The sequence below is a fragment of the Pangasianodon hypophthalmus genome, chromosome 12 (assembly GCF_027358585.1).
Source record: "Pangasianodon hypophthalmus isolate fPanHyp1 chromosome 12, fPanHyp1.pri, whole genome shotgun sequence".
In the NCBI taxonomy this organism is placed as follows: Eukaryota; Metazoa; Chordata; class Actinopteri; order Siluriformes; family Pangasiidae; genus Pangasianodon; species Pangasianodon hypophthalmus.
The window spans coordinates 14,608,073-14,625,843 of record NC_069721.1 but is presented as its reverse complement, the minus strand read 5'-3'; the positions used below and the strand labels follow the sequence as shown (position 1 = coordinate 14,625,843).

Sequence of the window (17,771 nt, the reverse complement as noted above, 5' to 3'; positions counted from 1 at the left end):
AGAGTATGTAAAGGTCAAACACATCAGGCAGATATATAGGCATACATACATTAAATATACTAAACTGTCTGAAAATATCACTGTTGATGGAATTACATTCAGGCTAAAATAACAGATAACTATGTATATACAACTATAAATATGCATTTCTACATATATATATAACTTGAAGCACAGATCAAAACAAGCTCATTAATAATATAAATAAAAATCTAACTAACTAGTGGGCCAGTGGTGGTTCAATGGTTAAGGCGCTGCGTTACTGATCAGAAGGTCGGGGGTTTCAGCCCCAACACTACCAAGCTGCCACTATTGGGCCCTTGTGCAAGGCCCTTAACACTCTCTGCTCCAGGGGCGCTGTATCATGGCTGAACCTATCATGGCTGTATCATGTGCTCTGACCCCACCTTCCTAACAAGCTGGGATATGCAAAAAAAATAAATAAAATAAATCCACTGTGCTGTAATGTATAGGTGACAAGGCTTCTTCTAAATAGGTGCAGATATGCATACATATTTCTATATTAATTGTCCGTTTTTAATTGATGTTTCCATTTCTTTATTTTAGTTTGTTTATGTCTGGTATGAGCAGCATGATGGTGCAGTAGTGTTGCTGCTTCACAGCTCCAAGGTCCCCAGTTCGAACCAGAGCTTGGGTTACTGTCTGTGTGGAGCTTCTGTGCACATTCTTTCTGTGTCTGTGTGGGTTTCCCCCAGGTGCTCTGTCTTCCTCTCACCTTCCAAAAACATGTCAATAGGTGGATTGGTTATGTGTAATTGTCCTAGGTGTGAATGTGGGTGTACATGGTGCCCTGCGATGAACTGGTGTCCCATCCTTGCGCTCAGTCTTTCTGGGATTGGCTCCGATAAAGCAGTTAATGAAGGTGAATGAATAATATTTTTTTACATATTTATTTCTATTATAGCTGTGTAAAAAAAATAGCTATAAATGTATTTCCAATAGTTATCAATAATCTGATAAAGCTAACTGAAAAGGTTAAATATAGGTCACCCAGTTAGCTTGGTTATATAAAACTAAATTCAACTCTAAACACTCTTGGTAAACATATAGCAGACATTTAAACATAAATGTATTATCTGTGCCACATGCACGCAGGAGAAGTGAAGAAGTGCAGTCTCTGTGGCAGCCCAGCGCCTTAATCTAACCTTGCTGTATCATTTCACTTCAGAACACGAGGTGGCAGTGTGGATGCACATCTTCAAGTGGTTCACATCTGCTAATAAATCCAGCGAAGAAGACGAAGCAGAAGTCTCTCGGAACTAGTGCTACAACACTTTGTTTTCGGGGGAGTAATGACTCAGTGGGACCAATTTGCCTGATACAGGTAGCAAGTTGTTAGAGGCGCTGTCATTTAGTTTAGGTAAGAATTTCGTGTTGTTTTCTGACATTATTATTTTATATCTGTTAAATAATTCCTCTACAGTACATTAGCTAGGTTATCTGCGTTAACTGAAGTGGATAAAGTGGATTAAAATGAATGCGTTAAACTAGCTAGCTATCTGGTTAGCTACATGTCCTTACATCAGTGTTTTTAATACAAGGATATTGTGTGTGTGTGTGTGTGTGTGTGTGTGTGTATATATATATATATAAACGTTACATAAAAAGAGAGAACAAATATAATTCTATTTTGTATTTTATTATTATTTTTTTTATTTTATTTAATATTTTTAATACTAATTATACATTTTATAGTGTTTTTATGCATTTTTACATTTATTCCAAAATAATAAGTAAAGTAACAATTATTGCAGTAACAATTTGAACAATATTTTGGAAACACTTTACAATAAGGTTTCATTAGTTAACATGAACTAAGAATGAACAATACTAGTACAGCATTTATTAATCTTATTTAATATTTTCAACATTTACTAATGCATTATTAAAATCAAACGTTGTTAACATTAGTTAATGCACTGTGAACTAACATGAACTAACAATGAACAACTGTATTTTTATTAACTAACGTTAACAAAGATTAATAAATACTGTAATAAATGTTCATTGTTTGTTCATGTTAGTTAACACATTAACTAATGTTAACAAATGACACCTTATTGTAAAGTGTTACTAATATTTTTTTATTTGTGAACTGATGTTCAGGTGTTCTTTTTAATAGTCAACTTATTTTCGGGTCATCGTCATAAAAGCTCTGTAAACACAAACACAGACACGAAGATATATCTTTCATTTCATCAAGCTGAATGCTCACTAAAAACTAACAGTCATCACGTTTTCAGGCCATTTCAAGTTTTCATTTTTGACGTGACACGAAGCAGTGATATCTAAGCGGGTGAGTTGTTTACTTACTTTATAATTAGTCAGTAACGCCATCATTTTGTCCATTCAGGCCGAGAGCTCGCACGAAAACAAGAGGCGTCCAATCCAATTATAACCGATCATATCCAATCATAACCTATCACACCCAATCATAACCGATCACATCCAATCATAACCGATCATATCCAATCATAGCCTATCACATCCAATCATAACCGATCACATCCAATCATAACCGATCACATCCAATCATAACCTATCACACCCAATCATAACCGATCACATCCAATCATAACCGATCACATCCAATCATAACCGATCATATCCAATCATAACCGATCACACCCAATCATAACCGATCACATCCAATCATAACCGATCACATCCAATCATAACCGATCACATCCAATCATAGCCTATCACATCCAATCATAACCGATCACATCCAATCATAACCGATCACATCCAATCATAACCGATCATATCCAATCATAACCGATCACATCCAATCATAACCTATCACATCCAATCATAACCGATCATATCCAGTTATAGCGCGATGGAGGCATTGCCTCCTCTCACATGACTTTCCCCCATTCATTCTCAATGACCCCCGACTAAACCCACGGCACGTTATGGGGTCTCTGTTATAGTCAATGGGCTGAGGGGATGCAAACCTCCGCTGTAACTTTATTTGCGGGTGTCGCTGTTGGACAGTGTTACTTTATAAAAACGAGTGACTTTTATACTTTTAATGTCATTTTTAGTAATATTTGCGTCGTTTTATTTTTGCAATATCGAATATTTTCTCCAGTTTTTTGAGGAGACACTGCCTCCCTTGCCTCCTCGGAGGAAACGTCCCTGATATACATATATAAAATGTATGTTTGTGTGTGTGTGTGTATTATTGTTACTGGTCACTTGAAATGAATGGATTTAATCCAAACCTCAGTAACTCAGAAAAGGCCTATAAATAATGTCAACTTGGATCTAATGTGTTGTCTCAGTGGATCTAATAAATAGGCAAAATATTGTATTACACATTTAAGTAATGTTTATGAAATAAATTTGTGTTAAGGGGTCTGTGGAATTTATTTTACAATTAAAGGAGTCCCTGGCTAAAACAGTTTGAGAACTCCAAAGTTAAATAACCCTCACAGACCCGATTATGATTATGATTAAATTTACCTGAACATAATTCAGCTGCCACTTTGGGCAAATAAAGTCCTACCAAAGATAATGCTTAATATAACAGCTATACAAATAATCAGTAGTGCTCATAGATTGACTCATAGATTGACCCCACTTTGCAAGCCATGCATTTAAATAGTGGTACATAACATTATTATAAAATTACTGTACAGACATTTATATGGTATAGTCAGTGCCCACTTGATATCTTAGTACATTTTAAGCACAGTGATGAAATTTTGATGATCAGTAATGTATCAAGCTTTCTTTTAATGAACTGTAATAAGACATGCTAGCTCTAAATATTCCACAATACAGTTTTCTCTTTTCATAATTAGGTCATAATATTATTCCAATATGCTGTTTTGTGCTTCAGGTGCTACAACCTGGTGAAAGTACTGTTCTGAAGAGGAGTTCCTCTAGATCTTGGAGAGAATGTTACTGTACGCTGCTCTCCGTGCGTGCTGTGCAAAGCACTACATACACCAAGCATTTTGTAATGCCCAGAAATGTGTTCAAAGCCTGAATGTCAGAGGACTAGCAACCTCCAGCAGCCAGCTGTTTGTCAGGAGAACCCCTCAGCGCTTCGTCAACCAGACACGAGGAGCTAAAACCCACAAGCAGAAGCAGCAGGAGGAATGGAAGCAAAAAAACAAGACCATCTTGACGTATATTGCAGCAGCTGGGGTTGGAATGATCGGCATGTCATATGCTGCTGTGCCACTCTACAGACTGTACTGCCAGGTCAGTGCTGGATGTCTTATGGCTTTAATACTGATGCTTTTTTCAGCCTTTTAGGCTAACATCAATATAGTCTAACATTGACTTGTGTAACAAAACTGATTGTGCATGGTTTAGTAGTGATCTGTTTTGTACCTCAGGCATCTGGACTGGGAGGCACAGCAACAGCAGGACACGATGCAGATTTAGTGGAGACAATGAAGCCGGTTAAGGACCGCATTATTAAAGTCACCTTCAATGCTGACACACACGCCAGCATCCAGTGGAACTTTCGTCCTCAACAGTCAGAGATCTATGTACGATGATGAACTATTGCTTATTATTTAATGTTTTAAATTGTTATTCATGCAAGCAACATGAATATAAAAGTCAGCCTGTCTTTCAGGTTTATTGCCTTCACTACAGAAATGTAGATTTGACTGGTCATGTCGATCTTCCTTTCCTTCTAGATTGACTTGAGTGCTTGATTTTTCAGGTCGTGCCAGGAGAAACTGCACTGGCATTTTACACAGCACAGAATCCCACAGACAAACCTGTGATAGGAATCTCTACATACAACGTTGTGCCTTTTGAAGCTGGGCAGTACTTTAACAAGATTCAGGTAATGTAGAGCATGTAACATAATATTGGTGATACTGTACATGTTGAAATACTACTTCCAATCTGTCACTACAGCTGTGTTGTTTGACTTGGGTTTATTATTTTTTTTCCGTCTTTCTACTTTAAAAGAAAAATTCACCCCAAAACACAGTAAATATATTTATAGTGAAATAGTGATGATGTGCTTACCAAATCTGGTGCTAATTTGTTGGTCAGTTTTGTATTTTTGTTATTCCTGTAATAGGTTTTCAGTTGTATGCCACTCTGACGTCACAGAGTGACATGGTGTGATGCATTTACAATAGCTTTTAATAAGAGAAAAACGTTTAATGATGTCAAAGTAGAAGAGGCAGCATGTTGGACTCAAAGTACCAGAATGCACTGCAGCAATACAAAGCTGTTGCTCTAAGTTACAGCAAAGACTCAACTCAACTAGGTAGTGATCCAAGAGATGACAAGCAGGATGGTGTTGACGGTCTTATTACTGTGAAAGTTGAAGTTTGCTGCATCGTTCTCTTTAGGTAGAGATGAAGCAAGGGCTATATTAGGTAGTTGAATGGCATTGTGGGTAATGTAGGAAACAACATGTTGATGAAAGATGTTTAAACTAAAAAAAGTCTCCTCAGAATTTATTACAATATGAATCTTGGACACCACTGAAGATTATGTTAGTTATAAAGTTTCATATTCAAGCCATTTCATAAGAGCCTAGGTTTGTTTTTCTGTCCTCTGTCTGTATGTTTTGTGTTGTTTCCAAATTTCCTCTCTTTATTGCTTACATTAAACTAAACAGAGTGTTTTTGTCCTAATACAGTGCTTCTGCTTTGAAGAACAGCGGTTAAACCCTCAGGAAGAGGTGGACATGCCTGTTTTCTTTTACATTGACCCAGAGTTTGATGAAGATCCCAGGATGGCTCGCGTTGACACAATTACACTCTCGTATACCTTTTTCGAAGCCAAAGAAGGACAGACGTTACCACTTCCTGGCTACAGTTAAACCAGCAGCACATGCTGTATTTGTTGAGAGACTTTACATTTCTTATAAACCATAAAGAGAGTGGTGTTTATGGAATGAGGATTTTCTAATTTTTATTTTTCTCAGTATGTCATCTGTGTTCAGGCTGGAGCTAATGCACCATGACAATTTTATGATGCTCCACTTGATTTACCATTGAATTGCTGTAATGCAGATGATGACTTTACAGTGCAATAAATCACCTGAGTGCTGAAGTTCATGTAAATTGGATGACTGATTTCTGAACACTAGATGGCGAAACGGTCACATGTTTCTGTTTTGCCGCCATTGGCTGAGAAATTAGTCCAGAGATCTGTATGTACTGTATAATGTATAAGATGTTACAGGCTTATGTTGGGTTATAATGCAATATGATATGATGTATCTGTCGCTTAAGGATATGGAGACTGTGAGTTGTATGATTTGAAAGATTATGCAAGTATAGACATTAGAGACATCCCTTCCTTACATAACATCACATCAGCCAGCCTGGACTGAAACAAACTACATTGCGCAATATAAAACTGTTACATAAATAAATACATGAGATGAAGGTGCGATAACACGCCCAGATACAGACCTCTGAGCTTATCAGCTTTTCTATTTACAAACTGAGCTTAGTAAATAGGCTAAGCAAAGCGTAGATGTGACCTAATTGTTTAATAATTGACTGTAATATACAATGACACTATTTTATTTTATTGCTTATAAGCCAAATTCCAGTTGGTTGTTTATTGTTGACAGTAGAGGAGGAAAATAATTAATGTTTCATAGACTCAACTCATGAAAACAGGAATTTGTAACCTCAAGTGCATCTGGTTTGTTTGTTTTGTTGTTGTTTTTGTTGTTGTTTGACACAAAGACATATTCACGCCTCATATTTCCAAGACAACTAAGTGTAAATGTCAATGATAGAATGTTGATAACAGACATTTTGAGTGATAATTACGTAATCCAGTGGGAAAGCCAGGTTTACAAGTTTTTGTTTGTTTGTTTGTTTGTTTAATCAAGGGAATAAAATTCATCTGCATCCCCATCTGAATCCTGACGGTTGGTTGGGACTTTGGGACTTGTTTTAGACCACAATAAATACCTAGAACGCCTGGTATTGTGCTCCACGAGTGTACGTCATTCTTCATGCCCCGGAAAACAACAAACCCAACCACGTTGCGCGCGGAGCGGAGCGCGCGCACTGACCCGGGATCAGTCTGATGACGCGTTCCCGCGCTTTGAAATGAACTGAGCCAGTGACGTCACCGCTGCACGGGAATCAGCGCTTATCAGTGCTCGATGCTGTTAACCACGCCCACTCCTCAACCTTAACGCGCAGATATGGATTTTGATGGACACGTTCTATAACTACTGAAAGGACAGAGTTGCCCTAGCAACTCCACGGAGGAGCCAATCAGGATCGAGATAGGGACGACCTTCCCATTTTTTTCCCTTCTTGTTGAGAGGAGCTACAGTGGAATCCTAGCAGAGCGACCTCAATGGAGCGGTGCGGCTGGGAAGCCAAAACAAAGCAGATAAAGAAATATAATAAGTTTTGGGCGCTCATAGTGTAATGTTATGTATTGTTATTAGCGCGTGTTTTTGTATAGAAATATAGTTCACACGAATATTAAGAGAAATAACCAAACAGTCGTTTGGGCTGATGTAGCCGTCGCATATTAGTGTTTATTCCTCGACAGCATCACTGAGATCAGAACAAGCTGTACTGTCTGTGCTGTGAGGGGAAATAAAGGCAAGTGTCGAGCAGATCAGCTGATCAGCGACAGCTCTGGAGATTGCGCTTGGAGGAAAGCGGGATAGAGTAAGATTCAAGGGAAGAGAAGAGCTAAAAGATGCCGCTCCATACTGAGCCATGGGAGTGAGCGCTCGGTGAAGATGAGCCACAGGAGCAGCCCAGCTAAAGCGTACGACTTCCTGCTGAAATTCCTGCTAGTGGGAGACAGTGATGTGGGCAAGGGCGAGATCCTGGCCAGTCTGCAGGACGGGGCTACAGAATCTCCTTATGGATATAACATGGGTGAGTCTTCAAACAGAGCATGTAAGATGTGGTGTTTTTTCACTATCTGTTGTGAGATTGTTTTTGTTTTTTTCCTGAGAAGCTCCTTGTTTATTTGTTTACATCCATTACATCTATTACATCCATTTCCAAGTACTGTTAAAGTGTAAGGCAAAATAAAAACATCTCAAAAGAAGGTTTCCAGGTTGTAATGCGTAAAAATGTGCACCTTATGCCACGAATAGAATTATGTTCTGATGTTGCATCCAGTATGAAGCAGGTACATGGTGCTGTAGCTTAAAACAAACAGATCCAGAGAGCAATACTCCAAAGGCCGGTGTTTCTAGAAATGCTGTATTTAATCTCAGCTAAGTTGAAGGATTTATTCTACATCTTCTTTAACAGGTCACTCAGCATGCATGCACTTATAGATTATGGACCAGAGAGTGAGTTATCATTAGGAGTTGAACTCTGGTAACACATGGCCTGCTCTGGAAAAGAACTGCTCCTCTGGGACCGGTGCGTTTCACTGAAACACCACAGGGAAAATGATGTAAAAGGTGGAAATAGTGGCACTTACTATTCGTAAATAGTGTCTCCTAAGGTGCATAGTTGGGATAGATAAGTGTAAGGATTGTTTATTACAAACGTCTTGGTAGCACAGACCTCTTCTGACCTTTTTTTTTAGTTCTGTTTTTCCTGACACGACTCTACATGAACTGATGTTTTGCTACTGTTAAAATGTGACCCATCCACCATCTGTAGCTCTTTTGTAAATATTAGGATTGTTCAGACGTGCTGTTGCCTTCTGTTGGGATTTCAGCGTGACCTATTGCATCATGAATTATTGCAATCTTTATAATGCTTATTATTTCCCTTAGTCTTATCAAGGGTCATCTTCAGAATACACTTTATCAAAGTCCAAGTGTTATTGGAGTACTCTGAGCCTCATTAGATAGATTACCCTGCTGATGTGTAGCAGGGGGAGATTGATGACAGATTGACTTCGTTACTTGTGTCAACATTTAGTGTGAATCACAGTCTGTTTGTTCCATGTCAAAGAGCACAGAATTCCTTTCATATCCATTACATGCTCATCCCAGCAACGCAATATTTTGTTTACAATAATATTTGTAGATTTTGAATGCAGACAAGGAAACTGATGATTGATACATCAGAAGAATTGCTGGTTGGGTTTACTTTATGGAACCTTTGGCCAGTAATTACAAACAGACAAGCCCATTGCACTTTGTTATTGACACAGGAGATATTGAAACATCATCCAAACAGGTCCAAGATTAGATTCCTGGTGGGAGAGTGATACATACATAGAACGTTATGCCACCTTCTTCCTCCGTGCCTTGAAATTTCACAGTTGATTCATCTACTGTGCCTCATCTTTGGCATCATTTTTCCTCCTTAGGCCTCCACATGCAGCTGCCAAGATAGTATTATTCTGAAACCAGACTCTCTAAGATATTCAAGCTCCAGACAGTGAGTATACTAGGACTGTAGCCCTGCGATTTAGTTTAACAGATTGGATTTAATATGGGATAGATGATAACCGTGCGGAGCTGCCAGATCGCAGAAGGCTCTTTTCTGTCTAGCACAATTATTATGACTGTCATAACCACTTACATAACTCTGCTTTCCTCTGCACTCAGGCACTAAACAAGATGAACCAAGTGGGAGTGTGAACGCAGCCAAGGTTTGCTGGCAATAAAAGCGTAGAATATACAGATGTTTTTCTAAGCGCTTTTGTGTGACCCTCTTTGGAAGGCTGTGTTCTCAGAATGAATGTTTATAGAAAGATGCCTTTCTCTGTAGCCTGTTCCTCAGTGCGTCACCGACAAATGAAGCTTCTCAGCTTTCAACATGCAAAGCTGAGAAAGAAACCTCACAGCTGAAGATTAAGCCAAACATTTCTCTTCAGTGTTTTTAACTGAACTTAACACTAAGGTCAGATGGATAAAACCCGGGCTTGTTTGTGCTACTTGGATAATAAAACAGTCCGTCTCCTCAAAGATGGAGGGAACACAAAGGGCATTTGTGTTGTGGTTTGGTCTGTTTTGTTGTACCAGCGAGTGAGTGCCGGTGATAGCTCTGTGAGTCTGAGCTCTAGAACGTCACCTACTACAGATTTCAGCTTCCTACCGCCTCTCTCCAGTTGGTTCCTTCTGTGTCATCCTGTCAGAAAACGGCCAGGCCTTGTTGCTGTGTTGTGTGAAGGAAGAAAAAAGATGTGCACATTGTACAGGGAGATGGAACAAGTTGGTGTGAAAAAAAAAAAATCTGTTGATGAATCAGTGGTTGCCTACACAAACAGGAAGACTGTGTTTTGCAGGCAGACTTTTGGACAAAAAAAAAAAATCACATGGGTTAATATTACATAGCTTCTTTATAGCCTGTGTTTTTTGAAGGCATTTTGTTAATTGTTTGTTTGCTTGTTAATTTGTATTCAAGTATAGAAATGGGCTCTTGCTATTGTATTACCGTCCCTCACTAAACCATCAAACCTTGCTGTCAGTTGGTCTGCTGGGGTTCCCAGTCCAGTGTGAAATATTTAACAAAAGCAGCACATGTGAATTTTATAAGGAGATCATGCACACAAAATCCAATGTTTGAAAAAGGAAGTACTAAGGCCTTCACTTGATTCTTCTAAAAACCATTACAATGTGACTTGACTGGTTAAGGGAAGACATTTATCATGTATCACATCATGTTCTGCTAGAAAGTTTAACAGACTTTTGAAAGAAAGCCATTGTGCAATGTTCCGTTTAAGGACATGTTCTGTTCAATGCATATCTTCAGATTCATTCTGGTTTCCACATCTCAGGCTCACATTAATGCCTGCAGAGTTTATGATGGCACCATTCAGACAGTGACGGATCCATAACCCAGCCCTGTCACTTAGATATGCTTCAGAGATAAAAGAGTATACTTCCATAGTATTGGCTTTCAGTCTGGCTGTCATCAAGGAATGTAGCTCTTCTGAAATAATCCAAGTGATCACTGTGTGTGTGTTTGTGTTTGGAGCCAACAACCTCACAGTTATGACACTAAGCAGTCCTAAGAAAGAGGCATCTGAAGTGTTTCCTTTGTTAGTCATGGTTGCCCAAAGACAGCTCAGTGTGAACAGCGGAACACTGAATGAAATGTGAAGCATTTAAAATAGACGTATTTACTGTATATTTCCTTGTTTTTTTTTTGTTTGTTTGTTTTGTTTTGTTTTTTTTCCATTTTTATAAAATAAATACAATGCCTGTTTGGAATTGTTTTATCTTGTATCTCTGTTGAGCCCTGAGAATCATTAATAATGATTTTTAGTAATAAGTAATTTTACCATCTCTGAAGAGATTTAGTCATAATGGTTTACATTAAGTGTTTTTGGATTAGTTACCAATAACAAACCCTGAAACTCAAAATGAGTAAGCCATGAAATTGTTAACCAAGTACTTAACCATTGTATTAATTGATGTTTGCCTAAACGCTGAACCAAAGAAGCCAAATAATGAATGCCTGCTTTAACCAATATTCATTTCATCCTTGAGTAAAAATAAGTACACATGTAAATATCCAATAAAAAAGTTCCACTGTTTACGCTCACAGACCAAAGTTATGCTTATCAGTGTTTACCGGCATGCTGTTATTTAATTTATGCTAATTTATATGGACATATTTTTAGATATGCATGAAATAAAAATTAGTTAACACACGTTTTAGTTAACATTTGAATTAAATGAACTTAAAGTTTCTTTGTTACTTTGCTTGCGTTACTTATGGTGTGTTAATGCTGGAGTTAATGCTTAATTAATGAAAGAATAAAACACTTCCGGGCATGCTGTTATAGGAAAATAATCAGTGACAGTGTGATGCTGGTACCATCCTGAAATTGATTATTTTTCATTAACAGCACATCACAAAGTGTTTTATTCTTCTTGTAGCACAGCAATTTGCCAACATTTACATTTTTATTAATTAAACATTAACATATACTTTTTATCGATTTACAGTTACATTTAATGTTGAGTAACATCCACATGACAAGATATTTCCTGTTATTACTTACATTATAGCAGCTGTTAACATACATTCCCTCAAGTCATACAAGTCCCTAGTGGTTACTATAGAAACAAAATGGAACATAATACAACAATTAGATTAATATAAACCTGTGATTTGTATTACAGTCAGAACTGTCAAAGCCATGCTGTGTCTGACTAATCAGACTTACGAATTTCATATTGCTGTAATATAATGTTAACTTGTGCAGTGAATATTGTTAGTTAAGAAAATCTGAATGTAAAACATGATTTTTATAATTAAATGCATAGGATACTCACCATTCAGTTATGTTGTTTTCTTCTACAGGGATTGACTGCAAAACCACCACCATACTGCTTGATGGGCGTAGAGTCAAACTGCAGCTTTGGTGAGTATATCTACAGCACAATGAGTTAGCCCTCAGTTTATGAAAGAAAATCAAAAGAAGTCAAAGTATCTTATACATATAAAAAAAAAATCAAAAAAATGTTAAATATTGTATTTTGTAACAGTATTTGGAACAATTAAACAATTATTTTTGTCACTGTTGTTGTAGCTTCATGAGCAGAATACTCTGCAATGCTCTATGGTTTCTGCAATATGAACATATGCCAGAAGTCTGAGCCAGAGTATGGAAATTATACCATTCCTTTTGAAAAATTGTAGTCAAACATTCAGCCAAGTCTTATTTACATTTACATTGAATATTTTTAGTCCCCCTTAAATTATTAATTATACATCAGTGCATGAAGCACTTCAGCGACGAAAGATTAAAATAATTCATGCTCTATCCATAGTGATGAGATGCTTGTAGAGCCATATATGTTTAACTTCTGCTCACCATGCACCAGAACCCACTTACTTTACAAAGCACAGGACAGAAGGAAGCCAGAGAAACATCTGAACGGCTGTCAGCCAGTGTATGTGCTTGTTTTCCATATCACAAGGATACTGGACTGATAGTGATGGTGTTTATTTTGCAGGGACACCTCTGGACAGGGACGTTTCTGCACCATATTCCGCTCGTACTCCAGAGGAGCACAGGTACGCTCTCAGATGTGTTTGCCAGAAAATCTCTTACATTTGAGAACCAAGCAGAGAGAGAGGATTTGTGCATTGCCTGTTGGAGGAGTTGTTGAAATTCATCCAGAGTTTTGAAATGCTCCACCCAGAGATCAGCAGTTCCTGTTCAAACTGTGTGGTATGTGGTTCAACAGGGGTGGGTCGCTGCTGTTAATGTGACATTTCCCGTGCTCAGGCCCATACACACACACATGGCATAATCTTGTCCACAATGAGAGGAAATCGTCCCTTTAAATGACGCCACACTTTGTCTGCTATTTTATGCACATGGGTATGTCAGCTCTGTGGGAGCTAATAAAGAAATATTACTGGATCCCTCATTAAAACATTCAAAAAGTAAATGGGTTTACTATATAACATTCAACTTTCCTACTATCACCTTATTTTTCTGGACTGTGTATTTAGTAAGGAATGAAACATGATGAGATGCTATTAAAGGAAAATAACCAAGAACAGAGTGGTGTGATAACAGCGTATTCTGAAGTGTTTTATTGCTCTTGTAACACAGCAGTTTTCCAATGCTTGACATTTTTCTTTATCCTTTTAACGTTTTGTAGCATCATTTAATGTTGTGGAACATTTGCGAGACAAATTAGTCCCTGTTATTGCTTACATTTTAGCAGCTTTAAACAGTGAATGCCTTTTCCAGTCTCTCTTTTTTTCTATCTCTCTTTAAATTAAAACACACAATTTGTCATGTTACCAATAAATTTTACTAGAAAATCATCTGTCCTGAAGCTTTTTCTCATGGCGGAAACATCTCTTCACGCTTCACCATAACAATGATTATGTTTTCTTTGTTAAATTACACCATATATTTTGGATCAGTTTATTATTATTATCCTTAGATTATTGTGGAGCGTTCATCATACAAGTAGCTGTGAATTAGCTACTACTATACAAACAATTAGAATGAGAGCATTAATCTAAACCTTGCAGCTGTCAGTATTGTCAGAGCTGCTGTTCTAGAAAATTAATCAGCATCATCAAGCAATCAGTCATTTTCTGTCCAATCAGAATGGAGAATTCAATATATACTGTATTTATATATTGTCTTATACTGTATATCTCATGTAATGCAGTATGTGTTTTTCACAGGGTGTTATCCTTGTATATGACATTACAAATCGGTGGTCCTTTGATGGAATTGACAGATGGATTAAAGAGATTGACGAGGTAAAACATTCCCATATTTATGCTTTCATTTGTCTATCAGAACAAATCAGATATCAGATTTCTGTGCTGTAATATGAATATGAGGATGAGAATGATCACATACAGCATGAGGTGCAGAAAACTGTGAAAGACTGCACGTCTCTGTTTGTTTACATGTGGCTAAAATATTATATGTTTTTTTTTTTTTTTTTATTAAAACCCAGCATGCACCAGGAGTCCCTAAGATCCTGGTGGGGAACCGTCTGCACTTGGCCTACAAACGTCAGGTGACGACTGAAAATGCCCAAGCCTTTGCTGAGCGGCTGGGTGTCACCTTTTTTGAAGTCAGCCCTCTGTGTAACTTCAACATCACTGAATCCTTCACGGAGTTGGCTCGGATAGTTCTAATGCGCCACGGCATGGAGAGACTCTGGAGACCTAACAAAGGTACCAGCACCAAGCTATTTAATTATTCACAGTCAAAAGTATCACGGTGACTTAGAGTTTAACTGCATTGCGTCTGAAGGTAGGAATTTAAATAAAAGACAGAAGAAAAGGGTTTTTTTTTGTTTGTTTGTTTTTTTGTTTGTTTTTTTGGTTGAGCACATTAATAAAAAATGTATGTCCACATCCAGAAAATATGTAAAGTGCAGTCTTCTGGAATGTATTTTAAATAAAGTTAAACAGGCTTCGATTTAAATCTAATTTAGTCATAAGTAAATGACCTCATAACTTTACACAGCAATTACATATGCAACCAAAGAATGCTTAGTAAACCAAAAGCATGCAAAACTTCTGCAGCCACTTTGGAGACACCCAGTGGTTAAATTCCAAAGCCATGGCCTGGGATTTACGCAAGGCTGTTAGATCCAACATAAACAGAATGAAATGATTACAGAAGTTAGTTTAGGGTTGCTTTTGTGGATATGAGCCTTAAGGTTTTGTTTTGGCTGTGGTCATGAACAATAAATAAGCTTTTTGCTTTTAATCTATCCTAATAATCCAAGCCAGCCTTTGTTTATTTCTCTAACACTACAGTTGTCACACTAACAGGTAAGAGGTTTATCCCAAGTGACTCCTTATAGCAGTCTAAAAGACCAACAGTTGCGCACTTTGCTTATGGCTTTCTGTCTTAGGTTCCTGGCTGATTTAAATGTGTTCTGTCTTAAAATTATTGTAAAAGAGAATAAAATCATGTTCCACACTTTTGACTCATAGTTGCAATAAAACAACAATCCCAGGGGCAGCTAGGAAACCTTTTATCAAAGTAGTAAAGTTTCATTTTTGGCACCCATATATTATTTGCTCTCAACAAAAGTCTTAAGGCAGTTTATTATTTAAAAACATATAGAATGGTGTGTAGAACTGAGGCTGATTTATTTGTAACCCAGACTGTAGATTCATGCAGCCAGTGACAATGACATCAGGCGATTACACTGAGTCAAACACCCCCTAGACTTCATGTGTACTGGTGCTGATATTTTCAGCCCATGTCGCTGACACAAACTTAACATCATCAGCAGTGATTGAGAAAGCACATGTGAAATCCAGTCATGGGTATAATAAACAAGAAGGAAGTGAGTTATTTACTTATTTTTCCCAAAATGCCTTTGGAAGAGAAACTAAAAGTAGATAAATTAAGCACACATTTTCCAGTCAAAGTACAAATAACACACACAAAAAAAAAAAATACGGGAGACGAAAGAACCATAAGTTTAATATCTTCTGGTTTGAATGAAAGGGTTACAGCTTTTCTGTTTACCTTGTCTGGTATTTGGAGGCATGAAACCGGTAGAGCAATACACACGTCAAGAAAAAATAAATAATGCAGCTGTACATCTACCTTTAAGTGTGCGTGTGTGTGCGTGTGTGTACGTGTGCGTGCATGCATGTGTGTGCGTGTGTATGTGATATTTTCCCCAGACTATTCTTATTGTGCCATCAGTGATACTTTGTTATATAATGCATTACTCAACCCTAATAGCTTCATTGCTATTGATAGATATTAGATTTTAACTTCTAATATCACCTCCAGCTGTCACTGAGAACCTAATACAGAAGTATTATTTTGCTTGCAGGCAGACAAGCAGTGTCTCTTTGAAGACACTGATTCTCAATAGACACTGATAAATGTAGAGAGCGTATCATTAAATTGTCTCTCTCTGTGTGCAGTGTTGAGTCTGCAGGATCTGTGCTGCCGATCCATCGTCTCCTGCACCCCTGTGCACCTGGTGGACAAACTCCCACTTCCTGTTGCCTTAAAGAGCCACCTGAAGTCCTTCTCCATGGCCAACGGCCTCAACGCCCGCATGATGCACGGACGCTCTTACTCCGTCATAGCCAGCAGCGGTGCGAAGAGGAATGGAACGAAGAAATCCAAACTCATCTACCCGCCCCTGAGCCCGTCACAGAGCTGTACAAGGACCACATGCAAGATATCGTAGTCTAATGAGACAGTCTGTACTCACAACATCGACACAGTTACAGTTCACAGCTCAAAGTCAACAGGGTTTCAGTGAAGTGAAAGATGCTTCCCAGTGGCTAACAGTGTCCATAATCGTTTTCATCAGATACTCGGGATGTGTCCTTCGTACTATATCTGAATGTGATTGCTCAAAGAGATTGAACAGACCCATGAAAAGGGATTGGTATCAAGCCATTACATCATCATATTCTTCATGTATGTACAGAATATTTCATCCTGTTTGTAATTGATGGGATAAAAACATATTGGCACTGCAGTTTAGCTCTGAGGCCATAAGCGATTTTACTGAACTCAGACTAAGCACGACGGCAGTGAAAGCAGTCCTGTTTTTAAATCTCTCTTTTTACAGTGGACCTAGTTGATAATACCAGCTTGTTTTCTTACTCTTATTCTAATGCTCTTCAGGGTACATGCATTGAAAGAACGTCAGTGTTGAGAAACGCACCTCTTTGTATTGTGTATTTAAGTCATGTTGTTTGATACTATGTTGTTATTATTCTTAATTATTGTAATGCACATGAACAGTGACCAGTATTGTAATATTTTATATGGAGTGACACCAAAGACATGGGAGACTGAAGAAGCTTATCAATGCTAACACGTTTTGTTACCAATTCAACACTAATATTTCAAATACACTGCAGATCAACAGCAATTCCTAACTAGCTATCAGGTTTCTTCTTTTTAATAAAAGTGTGTTACCAACCAGATTTCATCTGTTTGATATTTTTTTTCATGCAGTAATCAAGTTATCACTATAGTCAGGATCAAGAACATAGTGCAAAAGTTGCACACCCCTAACTTTGAAATGATGAAACTGACAAGATATTTAATGTTATATTTTACCAATGGTATTTCATCCCAAGTAACATAAGTATATGCTAACAGTTAAATTCAATGGGTTAAAGGGCTGAGAGAGTTGCATTTGTTGAAACATCTGAGTTTCAACAAATGCACTGCCAATTATAATCTATAATTTACAATGTGAAGTACATTTTGTCTACTAAAGTGCCACTCTTTGCCACAATATAGCTAGTTTAAAAAAAGCACTGCAGTTATTTTATCCACCTGCCACTTACTGATTATTGTTACTGCCACCTACAAAGATTTATGCCATTATGCCATGGTATAAATTCACATGAATT

General features: G+C 37.7%; 2 protein-coding genes across 3 annotated transcripts; both read left to right on the top strand.

Annotated features, from left to right (window-relative positions):
• Positions 1–1,229: 1,229 nt before the first annotated feature.
• Positions 1,230–6,885, top strand: LOC113527368 (cytochrome c oxidase assembly protein COX11, mitochondrial). Of its 2 annotated transcripts, XM_026915102.3 has the most exons (6): positions 1,262–1,381; positions 2,265–2,317; positions 3,872–4,239; positions 4,377–4,532; positions 4,712–4,837; positions 5,651–6,885. In XM_026915102.3, exons 3-6 carry the CDS (start codon positions 3,931–3,933, stop codon positions 5,831–5,833), a joined length of 774 nt encoding a protein of 257 aa, XP_026770903.1. In that variant the 5' UTR covers positions 1,262–1,381; positions 2,265–2,317; positions 3,872–3,930; the 3' UTR covers positions 5,834–6,885. The 2 variants fall into 2 exon arrangements, with proteins under 2 accessions (XP_026770902.1, XP_026770903.1); XM_026915101.3 differs by lacking the exon at positions 2,265–2,317 and having other exon boundaries at positions 1,230–1,381.
• Positions 6,886–7,031: 146 nt separating this feature from the next.
• rab40b (RAB40B, member RAS oncogene family) lies at positions 7,032–17,336 on the top strand. Its single transcript, XM_026915100.3, has 6 exons — positions 7,032–7,880; positions 12,231–12,291; positions 12,887–12,947; positions 14,085–14,162; positions 14,366–14,588; positions 16,314–17,336. Exons 1-6 carry the CDS (start codon positions 7,739–7,741, stop codon positions 16,583–16,585), a joined length of 837 nt encoding a protein of 278 aa, XP_026770901.1. The 5' UTR covers positions 7,032–7,738; the 3' UTR covers positions 16,586–17,336.
• The last annotated feature ends 435 nt before the right edge of the window (positions 17,337–17,771 follow it).

What these genes read in the sequence shown, in the direction of transcription:
- LOC113527368 (XM_026915101.3), top strand. Translation starts at nt 3,931, where the DNA reads ATGTTACTGTACGCTGCTCTCCGTGCGTGCTGTGCAAAGCACTACATA. An exon ending in TCTACAGACTGTACTGCCAG is followed by an intron (nt 4,240 to 4,376) that starts GTCAGTGCTGGA and finishes TTTGTACCTCAG; the next exon opens with GCATCTGGACTGGGAGGCAC. An exon ending in AGTACTTTAACAAGATTCAG is followed by an intron (nt 4,838 to 5,650) that starts GTAATGTAGAGC and finishes GTCCTAATACAG; the next exon opens with TGCTTCTGCTTTGAAGAACA.
- rab40b (XM_026915100.3), top strand. Translation starts at nt 7,739, where the DNA reads ATGAGCCACAGGAGCAGCCCAGCTAAAGCGTACGACTTCCTGCTGAAA. An exon ending in TCCTTATGGATATAACATGG is followed by an intron (nt 7,881 to 12,230) that starts GTGAGTCTTCAA and finishes TTTCTTCTACAG; the next exon opens with GGATTGACTGCAAAACCACC. An exon ending in CGTACTCCAGAGGAGCACAG is followed by an intron (nt 12,948 to 14,084) that starts GTACGCTCTCAG and finishes TGTTTTTCACAG; the next exon opens with GGTGTTATCCTTGTATATGA.